General features: G+C 48.6%; 1 protein-coding gene across 8 annotated transcripts in view; it reads right to left on the bottom strand.

Moving 5' to 3' along the window:
• Positions 1-13802, bottom strand: part of DAAM2 (dishevelled associated activator of morphogenesis 2) — a 127245-nt gene that overhangs the window by 29420 nt on the left and 84023 nt on the right. For all 8 annotated transcript variants that reach the window (XM_081523239.1, XM_081523241.1, XM_081523244.1 and 5 more), the window contains exons 4-10: positions 11037-11111; positions 10511-10605; positions 6894-7227; positions 5459-5569; positions 3823-3926; positions 2624-2690; positions 1479-1596 (exon numbers count right to left, since the gene is read on the bottom strand). In XM_081523239.1, coding sequence (XP_081379365.1) covers positions 1479-1596; positions 2624-2690; positions 3823-3926; positions 5459-5569; positions 6894-7227; positions 10511-10605; positions 11037-11111 — 904 coding nt within the window. The remainder of the gene's footprint in view (positions 1-1478; positions 1597-2623; positions 2691-3822; positions 3927-5458; positions 5570-6893; positions 7228-10510; positions 10606-11036; positions 11112-13802) is intronic.

Below are 13802 nucleotides of genomic sequence, written 5' to 3'. Positions count from 1 at the left end.
CAAGGTGGGTCAGGCAGCAAGATCCTGACCTCAAAGGCAGACCATAATGCCTACAAGGAGGAAGGTCATGTCTGCACAGCTCCATTTTGAGGCAGACTAGGGAGACCCATTCACAATGCCCTTGGAGCACCAAACACAGGAACTCATGGGAGCAGAAGTCAGAATTTCCAAGTGTTTCACCAAGATCTTCTAGACTGGGTTTTGGAGACCTGGCAGCTTCCTGGTCCAGGTCACTCTGTCTATCTTCCCATCACTCCACTGGAACATGCATTGCAAAATGATAATGTCTTCCATTTACCTTTCATCTAGGAACAGAGGGTAAAGCCTGTGTTCATAGAAGTAGAACGTGATTCATCTAAAGCCCTGACCCCTGGGGACTTCCCTGGTGGTCCAGTGGCTAAGACTCCATGCTCCCAATGTGGGGGGCCCTAGGTTCAATTCCTGGTCAGGGAACTTGATCCTGCATGCTGCAACTAAGAACTGGTACAGCCAAATGAATAAATATTTTTAAAAAATTGTTCTTAAAAAAATTAAAAAATTAAGTCCTGACCCCAAAGAAACAAAATTCTTTTATATGTAAAGACTGTCTGAGCCTCAGGCTCACCCCACTATAAGCGGGAGATAATAATACACATGCCTTGAGCCATTTTGAGGCTGAGAGACACGATATTAACCTCCCATCACACCCAGCCCTGAGTTGGCAATAATAAATTGTAGTTTTCACCACCACCTTGATTACCAACACCATCACCACCAATAAAGACAGTCCGTCTAGGTTGACTATTTTGTTGGTCCACGCCAGTTTCCAAATCTGCTATTTTACGAAGAGCTTAAATACCAAATGGTGCAGTTACAACTCATTTCAGATCGCACACTGGGGTGGCTACTAGTAACTATGTATAATTTATTTGGTCACTGTACACACCTGGATCTTAAGAGTTTAGCATCTGCTCCTATAGATACGGACATCTGGTATTTGCAAAGTGAGGCAGGAACAAGGGTGCTAGGGTGGGAGCCAGCAAGGGCTAGATGGAAGAGTTGATAAAATCTTTAAAAACAAACAAAACAGTGAGTCTGCTTTCATGTGATCACCACAACCTCCGTTCCACAGCTGCACAGCTCCCGCAAGCACAAAACTTCTTTCTGGAACGCCCTGAGAAGGCCCATCACAACCCTGCCACGAGCTGGCAGTCAGGGCTGTTTGATTTAGCAGGGATCAAGTTCTGTTTGTTGGACCAGGATGTTGGCATTGCTCAGGGCTGAATCCTCAGCCCCTGTGCTGGGGACAGTGAAAATCCTGACTCCAAGAAGGACGGGTAGAGTAGGGGCCTGAGTCCTACAGTGTGACCTCCTGGGAATTGGGGTGCCAAGGGAGACACCCCAACCCTGGGAGCTTCTGACACCTTGTCTCAAGATGCCCTGGACTTGGGACTTGCCCCGTGCCAGGGACTCAGACTGGGCAAGGGGGTGCTACTCACAGGGCATCTGTAGGCAGTGGTGTAGGACAGACAGCAGGCAGGGGTAGGCCTCCGTGTGCTTCAGCTTCTTGTGGATCAGCTCAAACATCTGGGAAGCACTCTTGGTGTCAATGTGTACCTGAGGGTGTGGGGGTCACAGTGAATGGGGTGAGGGGAGGGGAAGGAGCAGGGGAAGAGAATAGAGGGGGAGACGACCCTGTTTCCATCACTGAGCCCCATCCTACAGGAGAGCATTCCCTCCCTGCCTCTGGTCCAGGCTTAAAAAAAGAGAAGGGCAGAGAAAAGGAGGAGAGAGATGTGCTAATTACCAGGGTTCCCCAGCCTTGGCACCACTGGCATCTTGGACTAGATGATTCTTTCTTGGTGGGGGTGAGGGGCTGCCCTGTTCACTGCAAACAATTTAGCAGCATCCTGGCCCTACATCTACCAGATGCAGAGGCATCCTCCTCACAGCTGCTGTGACAGCTAAGACCGCCTCTGAACATTGTAGATGCCCCCAAGGGAAGTAAACTCGCCCCTGGTTGAGAACTACTGATTCAAACTAAGGGGAGGAAGCAGGGCCTGCACGTAGCCTAGGTCCACAGCCTGGGTGCAAACGCCAGACCAACTCTGCAGGTATGTGACAGCAAGAAGCTGTTGGTCCTCTCAAACATCGGTTTCCTTCTCTTTAAATTTGAGGCTCTTTTTAGAATCTAAAAGGATGGTGCTTGGCCACTGAAGCGCCAGCCCAAAGTAGGTCTCTATTTGGACAGGGATTTTCTAGTACCATATTAAAGCAGCAGGTGTGTGTGTTTTCAGAGTTACCAAGGCTCACATGGAAACGATTTTGTTTGCTGAGCAGGATCGGGTTAGCAATGGGGAAAGGTGACTCAGGAGATTACTGGAAGACAGGGAGAAAGTCATCCCAGAGGAGGCATTCGAGAGTAGCTGTGTGTAAGAATTGTCTCTCCTTCCTTTAGGGGTTGCAGTCTCCTCCAGCGGAGATGCTCTCCCGGTTTAAGGTGAGGCCCTGCAGAGCTGCTATAGTGCCAGGGCTCCAGAAGTGAGACCTGACCACGGTGGCACCACCAGGGAACCAGGCCAACACACAGCACAGGAGTCGGGACCCACTGCAGTTGCCCTGCCCTTGCAGGCAGGCCCCTCACCATGTCAAACCTCCTGGCCAGCTCCAGGTCATCCTCGTTCCGGACCATCTCGAAGAAGTCCAAATGCCTAGACGAGATGGGGGGACAGAGGGAGTAGACATCACCGCCAGGTCAGCCCTAGGTGAGGGTTACAGCCCCTGTAAGCCTCTGAAATGACTAAATCTGAAGGCTTCATGCAAGTGAGGCCAAGGCAAAACCAGAAAGAAGTTAGCTTCTTGTACATTGACACTCTCGTCCTTTATAGAATCTCATGCCCGTCCTTGGAGAGGCCAACCCAGGGTCCTATCACCTTCAATCAGGCTTTCTCAGGTTGACATTTGGGGCTGGATCATCCCTGACTCTGTAGGGGGAGGTGGACCTGTGAGTTGAAGGACATGTACCAGCACCCCTGACCTCTACCCACCAGATGCCAGCAGCACCCTCCGTTTTGAGCTGCGATGACCAAAAATGTCTCCAGGTGCTTCCAGATGTCCCCTGGGTTGGGGAGGGGGTGAAATCACCCAGAGTCGAGGATCACTGCCCTAGCGTTCCAGGGTCACGTTGGGTGACCTTCCCCAGCGTTCTCAGAGCATCCTATGTCTCCACTCAAAGGCGATCTCCCATTTTCTACCCCATCCACTCTGCACTCCACTGCAAAAGGATCCATACACCCTTCCTCTCTCCCTTAAGACCTAGTGTAATAAAATAGCCTGTGTGAATAGGGTGGACCAGAGAGGCCCACTGGTGATACACAGGAGCCTCTTTGTGCTCTTTAGTCAACAAAGGCCTTGACGGCTTGCACCCTGAGGGGTGTGTCTCTGCTGAGCAGGAGGGCACTGTGGATGTTTGGCATTTCTGGCTCCCTACAACCAATGCAAGCAGTGCCTTCCCCACCCAGTTTGAAAACCGAAGAACACCCCTACATTTCCAAATTCCCCCCAGGATTGGTACTGCCGTGGCAGAGGACTACTGGGTCCACCTGCCTCTAACATCAGAGATGAGACAGGAGGTTGGCCAGGAGGGGACATAGGTGATGTGGGACAAGGAGGTGGGAGAGCCATCGTCCACCTTTCCCCCAGACCCAGAGCTGCTTCTGAATCGATGCTGGGTGTGGCAGGTGGTCTCCCAGGGAACAAAAGCCTCTCTGAGGGTCTCGACCATCCCCCACTGAGGCGCTTTCCCCATAGGTTTGCAGTGGGGATGGGTGGCTTGGGCCTTACTTGTCCAGGATAGCATTCTCGTGCTGCCGGAGTTTGTCAATCACGGGCTGTATCCCCAGCATCAGGAACTCGTACCGCAGATGCAGACGGAACTCCAGATTATCCTGGGGGTCACCAAGGGGGTACTAGGCTCACTGGCTGGTCTCCATTTCTGCAAGAGTCCCCCAGTGGCCCTCTCACAGCCACTCCAGTTCCACTACATCCCCAGCAGCAAATGCATCAGAACTGCTTCAGGTCCCAGAGCAGCAAGAAGGGGTGGGAAGAGACATCCTTTCACCTTGTCAGTCACCTGCTTCAGCTCTCCTGCCTCACTTCCTTTAAGTCCTTCACCAGCTTTCTCTAAGATTTTGGCCTCAAAGCGTGGTGCTGAAGAGTGATACAGAGCACGCGCTTTGGAAATCAGACAGATCTTGGTTCCAACCCCTGCCCTGTCACTTACCAGTTTTGTGACTCTGCAGAAGGCTTCGTTTTCTCATCAGTTAAATGGGTATGACATTACTTACCTACAGGAATGATATTCATAAAACCTACCTAATGAGATATGGTTAGCAACTAATCAGAACAGATGTCAGGATAAATAGCTGGTACTGACCCAGGTGATGTCAGCATCTTAGGGACAGGTAATTCCCTCAACCTACCTCACCTAACTCAGGTCATCAGGATGGGATGCAAAAAAGAGTATGTCAGCAGAAAAGAGAGGAAAGCAGAGATCATTAAGTTGCCCCTTTTGACCTTCAATAAGCTGACCTTCACCGAGGCATCAGGCTGCCTTAGAATTTGGGAAGTTCACCTGCTTTTCAAGTTCATCTTCCATTTCTGCTACTTTTAAGGTCTGTGAATCCCATTTCTGACCCCATTCTGAAGGAAAATCAGAAGTCACATGCCCTAAAAGAAGATTCTAGAAGACTGACTGGCCAACTCAGAAATCAGTCCAGAAACAGTATTTATTTATTTATTTATTTATTTTTTTCCTACTTTATTTATTTTTTTTTTCTTTCTTCAATTTCTTTTTTTTTTTTTTATAAATTTATTTATTTTAGTTGGGGGCTAATTACTTTACAATATTGTAATAGTTTTTGCCATACATTGACATGAATCAGCCATGGGTTTACATGTGTTCCCCTTCCTGGACCCCCCACCCACCTCCCTCCCCATCCCATCCTTCTGGATCATCCCATTGCCCCGGCCCTGAGCCCTTGTCACATGCATCGAACATGGAATGGTGTTCTGTTTCACATATGATAATATACATGTTTCAATGCTATTCTCCCAGAACGTCCCACCCTCACCTTCTCCCTCAGAGTATTTAGAATGCTCTAGAAAGAAGGGCCAACACCTGTCCTCCTCCTATAAATGATCCCCCGCCATCCTAAGCCATCATCAGCCAGACAAGCTTGGGTTTTGACCATGACACACATAATGCATAATGCCACCTATACAGGGAGCTCCCCAGGAACCCCTCTTTCCTTGGTGTCCAGTGCAGGGGGCAAGACAGACAATCTGAAGACACGATAAAGGCAGTGGTGGCCACACCAACCCTCTGCCACTTCCCCAGGCAACACTCACGCCCTCGTCCCAGGTCCACAAAGTCAGAACAAAGTCAGAGCACAGCAAGGACACGGAGAAGAGGCCTCACCTCTCCGGCGCCAGCATTGAGGACAGCGTTGATGAAGGACATGATGGCTGTTTTCAGATTCACTTCATCCCGGTATCGGCCCAGACTTCGGTCCAGCTCATTCAGCAGGGTCTGGATGGAAAGGCAGGACAGAAAAGAAGGGAGGGATCAGGATCCTACAAGTCCAGCCTCACACCTTTGCTCCCACCATTCCAACCACCCAGAATGCTGCATTCATTCTCTGCACCTGATCTACCCAACTCATCTTGAACGTTCTCTAAGCTTACCTTTTCCAAGAATCATCTTTTGCCTCTCCACATCTCAGCCCCAGCTCTGTCTTATTCCTCTCCACTCAGCCTTGGGGACTTGCTCTATTTTGCTGGGTGATGCCAAAATGCTGCTTTGGCACTTTACAGATGTTTACAGCTCATCACCCCTCCATATCCATGGGTTCAACCAACCCCACATTAAAAAATAAATATATACATATATACATATTTTATATTTCAGAAAGATTCAAAAAGCAAAATTTAAATTTGCTGTGCATTGGCAACTGTTTACATAGCATTTATATTGTATTTACAGTTATTTACAGAGCATTTACATTATAGTAGGTATTATAAGTAATCCAGAGATGACTTAAAGTATACGGAAGGATGTGCACAGGTTATATGCAAATACTGCACAACTGTAAGAGATTTGAGCATCCACAGATTTTGGTACCCGTGAGGGTCCTGGAGGAGGAACCCCAGAGGATACAGAGAGTAACTGTCTTCACTCTCAGCTCCTTAATAGCATGGTCACTACCTTTTATCTCCTTTGTATATCCTGCAAACGGCCCAGGGTCACTTTCCAAACAGAGTCGGTGCTTTAAAATGTTTGATGACAGAATAAGCATGTAGTCAATTCTGGTGGACAAACCATGAAGTTTGTAATGACAGGTCACATCTTTTGAGACTTACTCTGTCCCAAGACACTATACTTATTGTCTGTCTCTTTACTGGAGCAGTCAGGGAGAAGAAAAGGCACTAGTATGGCCTGAGCTCCTGGGACTGGTCCCAGTGTCCCCAAAGTAGGCACTGGTCCAGGCTTAGGGCCTAACACCTTTTATTTTATCTGGCCATGCCGAGCAGCATGTGGGATCTTAGTTCCCTGACTAAGGATTGAACCAGTGTCCCTGCAGTGGAAGTGCAGAGTCTTAACCACTGGACTACCAGGGAAGTTCTGAGGCCTAAAATCTTGATTCCAACAATGGCATTCAATTCAATAATTCTTGATGGAGCCCCTATCTGAGCCAGGTACTGGGCTAAGAGTTGTAGAGCCATAAACATAAAGCAGAGCAATGTTCTAGCCTCTAGGAACCCATGGTCTAGGTAAGAGTGCATTATCCCAGCCAAACTCCCCTCTCTTAAGGCCCCTTGGGGCTTCTGACATAAGCCCTCTGCCAGGCCCTTACCTGGAAGCGTGTCCGCTCGGCCGCATACACCTGGTAGTGGAGCATGGCCTGCAGCACCTTCCTGTGGCCGCCGGGCACCAGGCACACGGCGCCCAGGATCTCCAGCACGGCCACCTTGGTCTTGCTGTTCTCCGTGCGCAGGCTCTGGGCGATGGTGCTGATGGCCTCAGGCTGCGCCAGCACGTGCGCCCTCCCCTGGGAGTTGTTCATCAGCGCCTTGATGCAGCCAATGAGGGAGGTGTGGATGCGGCTCTCGCACGTGGCGTGGTCCATGCTCCGGAGGAAGTTCAGCAGACAGGTCAAGCCCTCCAACTCGATGAAGCGGGTCACAAACCTGCCCAGACCAGAGCTGTCAGCCAAACAGGTATCCTGCATTTGCATATTATTCTGTCTGCATTTTGCAAATAGCTACCCCTCATCTAGGGACCACTGTGTCCCACCTACAGAAGCCACTTGGTTCATTTATAAAGTTTATCTAAAGCACTAATCCCTTCGTGGTTGCTATATGGTCAACTTATTAGGGCTTCGCTGATGGCTCAGATAGTAAAGAATCTACCTGCAATGCAGGAGACCTAGGTTCGATTCCTGGGTGAGGAAGATCTCCCAGAGAAGGGAATGGCAACCCACTCCAGTATTCTTGCCTGGAGAATCCCGTGAACAGAAGAGCCTGGCGAGCTACAGTCCACAGGGTTGCAAAGAGTCGGACGTGACTAAGCGACTAACACTTTTACTTTCAAAGCACTGAAGAGCTTATGTTTTAGAACTGTGGTGCTTGTGAAGACTCTTAAAGAGTCCCCTGGACTGCAAGGAGATCAAATCAGACAATCCTAAAGGAAATCAATCCTGAATATTCATTAGAAAGAATGATGCTGAAGCTCCAATACTTTGGCCACCTGATGTGAAGAGCCAGCTCTTTGGAAGAGACTCTGATGCTGGGAAGGATTGAGGGCAGGAGGAGAAGGGGGTGACAGAGGATGAGATGGTTGAGCAAACTCTGGGAGATAGTGACCGACAGGGAAGCCTGGTGTGCTGCAGTCCATGAGGTCGCAAAGAGTTGGACATCACTTAACAACTGAACAACAACAACAAAGCTCTAAAATCCTTACCACCTCACAAGGGACTCACATCTTGTTTGCATTTTAAATACTGTGCATTTGCACATCACTGACTGTCACTGACACAACTATGAAGGTATATATGTGAAAGGGATCATTATGATAATTATTAGGATAATTATCCAGAGAAGGCAATGGCACCCCACTCCAGTACTCTTGCTTGGAAAATCCCATGGATGGAGGAGCCTGGTAGGCTGCAATCCGTGGGGTCGCTAAGAGTCGGACAAGACTGAGCGACTTCACTTTCATTTTTCACTTTCATCCATTGGAGAAGGAACTGGCAACCCACTCCAGTGTTCTTGCCTGGAGAATCCCAGGGACAGGGGAGCCTGGTGGGCTGCCGTCTATGGGGTCTCACAGAGTCGGACACGACTGAAGCGACTTAGCAGCAGCAGCAGCAGGATAATTATCATGGCTGTTAAATCACCAGTGAGGATGGGAATGAAGAGAATTACAAGCAGACAACAAGGAAGACTTCCAGAGAGGGGAGCCATCAGGGTCACCGCACAAAGGGATCAAGGTTGGGGAAGGTACTCTTTAAGGGATCCCTAAGAAAACATCTGAGTTAGCTTAAATGTTAGCAAAAAACATTAAAAACCATTTAGTGCAGGAGTTCCTAATCTGGAATATGTGTTCCCTGAAGGGGTCTATGGCTAATGAACTTCCATGGGAAACAAAAAATACACTTTTTTTCTTTGCTAATCTCTACCTGAAATTTAGCATCGCTTTCAATGATGAATGTAAGCAATAAAATATAGTGGCATTACCAGAATTTCTGACTTTCTCACCCAAAGAAATCACAGCTATTTTCATCTCCAATTGCAGTTGTTACAGCCGTCTCAAAATATCATTTCCACTCATCAGCACTTGGAAATTATGGTGGTTGCTAGTTCTTTTTATTTAAGGCATAAAGCAGTACATTTACTGCTACCTCACAAATGTTTAAAATTTGGTGGCTGTATTTCAATTTAATTGGTTTATTTTTAAACCTTATCTATTCCTATCTATTTTATTATTTAAAAACATCATTCTAATAAGCAGTCAACAAGTTTCATCTGGGTACCAAAGTCATCCATGGCACACATACACACACACACACACAGGCTTAAAACCCTTGATTTAGTAGAACAATAATTAATGATCTGAGGCCATGCCATAAATGAAACTGAGGGAAGCACTATATATAATGAATACATTTGATTCCAAGGGCATCTGTGTGTATTTCTACATAATTATATAAATATGCCTAGAAAAACAGAATGCATTCTTAAGTTGTTAACAATAGGTATCATTTACTTTTTTCTGTTACACACTTTTATGTATCCCACAAAATTTCCACCATGACTATGTGTGACATTTGTAATCAGAATCTGATTAAGAGAAAGAAAAATAGATGGAAGTGGGAGATGAACTGGGCAACATCCCCTCAACCCTTCTATTTCCTGACTTTCTCAACCTTCCTGTATCGCCTTTCTAAATCAGACCCCCACCCCGTCTGAGCAACAAGCAGGGGTTAGGGAGCCCCTGTTCTCCTTGAGGCTCTGCTTCCAGGCTCCTGGGGCAGAATGGTCAGCCCAGACCATACACATACATACACACAGGCAGACTAGTGTGTTGGTAACAACTGGCACTCTGGAGAAAGAAAAAGGCCTGACTGTGCTGTTTGCCAATTTCCATGGTATAAATACTCCCAGCACAGCTGACTTCAAGCTAGTCATGTGATGTCACTGAACGTGGAGCTGGGAAGACATGTACCATTTCCATATTCCCACCAGGCACACACAATGGGGGCAATTTCAGTGAGCACACACGACAGGGTATAGTAAAATGTAGTCAAATCATCAGGTAATTAAGGAGTGAGAAGTTTCAAGTTCTTAATTACCTTTGGTTTTTATATCATTTTTTAAATCATGAGTTGATATAATTTACATTTTAATCATAGTTTTGTTTAACAAGCAGCTTGCAAAACTGCTGAAAATTTAACAGTTGCCTCCCCTAAGCCGGAATGAGCCAGTTTCCAGACACGAGAGCAGCCTGTGGCTCTCTGGGGCCCTTACGTGGCCTGAGACGCAGGGAGGTTCTCTTCAGCCCTGGAGACATCCATCACCTGCTTCCTTGCCTGCTCCCACGCTCGATGGAGTAATCTCATCTGGAGACAGCACATTGCCCTCTAGTGGCTAGAGCATTTCTCACCCACTCTCACCTCCCCGGTGGGGCTCCTCCCTTCTCAGAGCTCTTAAGCATCTTGCCGGTACGCCCACCTCTGGACCGGCGGTTTATCCCATCTTCCTGTGTCCATCTCCCCTCCCCAACATGCTCATCTTCTGGAAGCATCCCAGCTCCTCAGGGGGTGGGGTGGGGAGTGGGAGCCCGGATGTGAAAGAGGGCAAACCAAGCACTAGGGGATGCTGAGCGTGGAGTCCGCCAAGGGGCCTGGGACCGGAGCATAGCTCTGTGTGAAGCTTCGAGAAGCTGAGGGGACCGCTGGAGGAGGGGCATCACCTCATAGGCTGTGTCCGGAGGGCAGTCTTCAGGTCTTCCACGACTTGGTTCCTCATCTCCGTCTCCTCCTCATCAAACGCGTACAGACTCTGCATCTGAGGTCAGGGAAAGGGGCAGAGGTCACGCTGGGCTGCCTGTCTCACAGCTCCCTGTGCCCCCAGCCTGCATGTGAACCAGGGGCCACCCTCGCCTCAGGAAAGGTGAGGCCCCACCAAATGGTTTACTGAGACAAGAGTGTCAGGCTCTGAGAAGACCCAGGTTCCAGTCCCGGGCTTCACTTTCCTCATCTGTAAAATGGGCAGAATGATTAGCCTGTTTCTCAAGCCTGGTGATATACACATAATTAATCACTGTTTCAATGGTTTGGGGACTCTATAGTCACACAGGGGAGGGAGGGGTCATGATACAATCTTGGGAATAACTGGAAAGCTGCTGATCCCCAGATGTGGGCTGCAGGGGGATATGAGGGCCACTCTCCCCAGAGCCTTTCCAGGTGGGGCCGGAGCAGGACAGGCACGAGGCTCACCGCGGCCATGGAGTTGATGCGGTCGATGTAGTAGTCAGGCCAGCTGGTCGCCAGCTTGTTGGGGTCCTCCTGCTCCTAGAACAAGAGGAAGGGTTGAATGGACCACCGGGCAAGACAGGCCCACGGTCTGGAGTCCTGAGCTTCATTCCAGGTCAGCATTCAGGTTCATCTCCCAGCCCCGCCTAGACGGGGTGACTTTGAGGACATCACGGATGCTCCCTAGGCTTCTGCTTCTTCCTCAGCAAGATGCAGATCACGAACATCCAAACCTCAGGACCAGATAATGACATGGGCAGAAACCATGCAGGTATATACACTTTCAATGAACAAGATATATGTTTAAAAATAAATTATTTTTTTCCCCTCTCATACTTGTTCTGACTCCATTTAATGAAATACGACTTTAAGTCTGTTGAATCTTATAAATGTGCACTTGTACTTTGTACCTCTACTTTTTCAAACTTCACTTTTTCTGATATCATCCTCACTCTATTTTACAGAATAGTATTGGTCTGTGACAGTCTGGACCTTTAAGAATTTGGCCTTTTGGAGTTATGAGAAGCATTGATTGATATTAAGGATTTGGTGCAATGCCTGGCATAGAGTAGGTGCTCAATAAATTGTAACTTTCAAAAAGGAGAGAAAGAGACACCCTCCGCCAAGGTCCTGGCTTTTGGAAAAGGGGGTGGGGAATGAGGTCTGTGCAGCCGGAAGGCAGAGCCCAGATCAGACCCAGCCCTTAGGTCCCAAGAGAAAGCCTCAACTCCTCCCCAAGGTGGGCAGGAATGATGGGAACTGGACAAGCATTGATGCGGATTGAAAATTCAGACCCCTCCTCTGGCCAGTGGGTCTGCTCTTCACATTCCCTCCTCCTTCCTCTGCCTGTCCCATGTGGACGCTCCCCTCTATTGGCTTTCTACCAATTTCCTGCTTTCAAATTAGCATGAAACATTTACCTCCTCAAGAACCTTCCTGATGAACCACCTGCCTGCCAGCCAGCCTGGACTTTGCCCTGCATCTCTCAGTCCCATCCACTTGGGTTTTATGATTTTGTTTCTTAAAATCCACATTTTAGATCAGTGAGAAACCTGCTTTGATTGGATCTTTGTGACTTTACCTGGCTGTATGCCTGAAGCCACAAGGCTCCCAAATTCTAGCTTCTGCTTTACAGAGGGGATCACAGCACATAAACAAATATATCATAAAAGACACACTTTCCTGCCTTCACTGGCTTCCCATCTAGCCACTCCATGTGCATTTAATGAGCACCGACTCCATGACAATCACTGCTGTGAGCCCTGAAAGTACTGAACAAAAAGCCATCCATGTAATAGCTTGTCTAATACCAGAGGCAGGGTGACCAGTGCTCTGTGATTGGACTGTCCACTGTGGGCCCTGGAAACCGGGGTGGGGGTCATCTAACACAGAAGGCTAATGGGGAAGATGGGGTGGGGGTCTGAGAGGACTGAGCTGAGTTATTCCAGATTATTGAGGCTAAGACAAGGGGAGAGTGTTACAGGCAGAGGAAGTGTCATGTGGAAAGATGGGGGGTGGGAAAGTATATTGGGAGATGACACAGTCTGGTCTGGAAGGTGGTGAGAGGCGCCCTTACATTTTAGTGCATTTTTATTTTAGCTGCATAAGGAATCAGCTTCAGGGACCTCCATCGTAAATCGATTTGGAAAGTGGGGAATCACGAGAGAAGATGAATTACTCCTGAAATTCATTTCCTCCTTCTTTCCTTCTTATTTCTATAGTGTGAGTTTTTTAAAGATCTGCTTTCCTCGTAATGAGACTCCTGGACACGAGCATGGTATTCTGCAGCTGCTTAATAAATGCACTGGGTATACTAGACGGCAGCTTGCAGTGCCTGCAGGTTCTCAGCAGGCTGGCATTCCAGCGTCAGGGCGGCCACTTGTCATGCTGGCTGGTGACCCTGGGTGAGGCCATCACCCCTCCAGGCCTTCCTTGCGTCCTGTGTAGAATAAAAAACTGGGCTGGGTTGCTCCTCGGTTCCTTCCAGTTCTAGAAGAGTGACCAACCTTACCAGCTCAGTCTGGCCCAGGATGGAGCCCGGGATAGAACAAATATCCCGAGCAAGAAGACTAAGAAAAGAGCCAAAATGAAACAACAGCAACAACAAAGAGCCAAAATGGGCTTCAGGGCACGTGAAGGAGAAGCAGTCCCACGCTGCCCCAGACCTGCCCATCGTCTTCCCGGAGGGAGCCTTCTAAGCCTGTGGGTGCTGGAACAGCAGGTCCCAACTCCCAAACATCTGTACGTTGAAGTGAAAGGATGAAGCTGCAAGCCTGGGAGATGAGAGGCTGGAGGGATGGGGAGGAAAGTGGGCCAAAGAAAGAAAAATAGAGTGAAAGAAACAGACAGGCTAAAACATTGGGTTGGCCAAAAAGTTTGTTTGAGTTTTTCTATAAGACATTATGGAAAAACCAGAATGAACCTTATGGCCAACCCAACAGAAAGGAGGCAAGAGAGACTCAGAGAGAAAGAGATGAGGTAAGAGAGGTAGAGAGAGGGAGGAAGGGAGAAGAAAGCACAGCCACTGGGAAAGTGGAGGGAGAGAGAAAACCCAGCTCAGTCCTGACTGCAGCCCAGCACGCCCTGCTAGGGAGGACCGGGAGCAGGAGACTGACACATTTTAATGAAGGAGAGGAGGAGGGGGAGGGGAGGGCAGAGACTGATGTGTGCTCCTGACCTGCATGCTGCCCTGGGACAGGGACACAGCCTGGGACACGGCCCGGGCTAAAG

This window comes from Giraffa tippelskirchi, chromosome 8 (genome assembly GCF_054371585.1).
Source record: "Giraffa tippelskirchi isolate mGirTip1 chromosome 8, T2T-mGirTip1v1.2.pri, whole genome shotgun sequence".
NCBI lineage: Eukaryota > Metazoa > Chordata > Mammalia > Artiodactyla > Giraffidae > Giraffa > Giraffa tippelskirchi.
The sequence above is the reverse complement of the archived record's forward strand: the minus strand, read 5'-3'. Positions and strand labels throughout refer to the sequence as shown.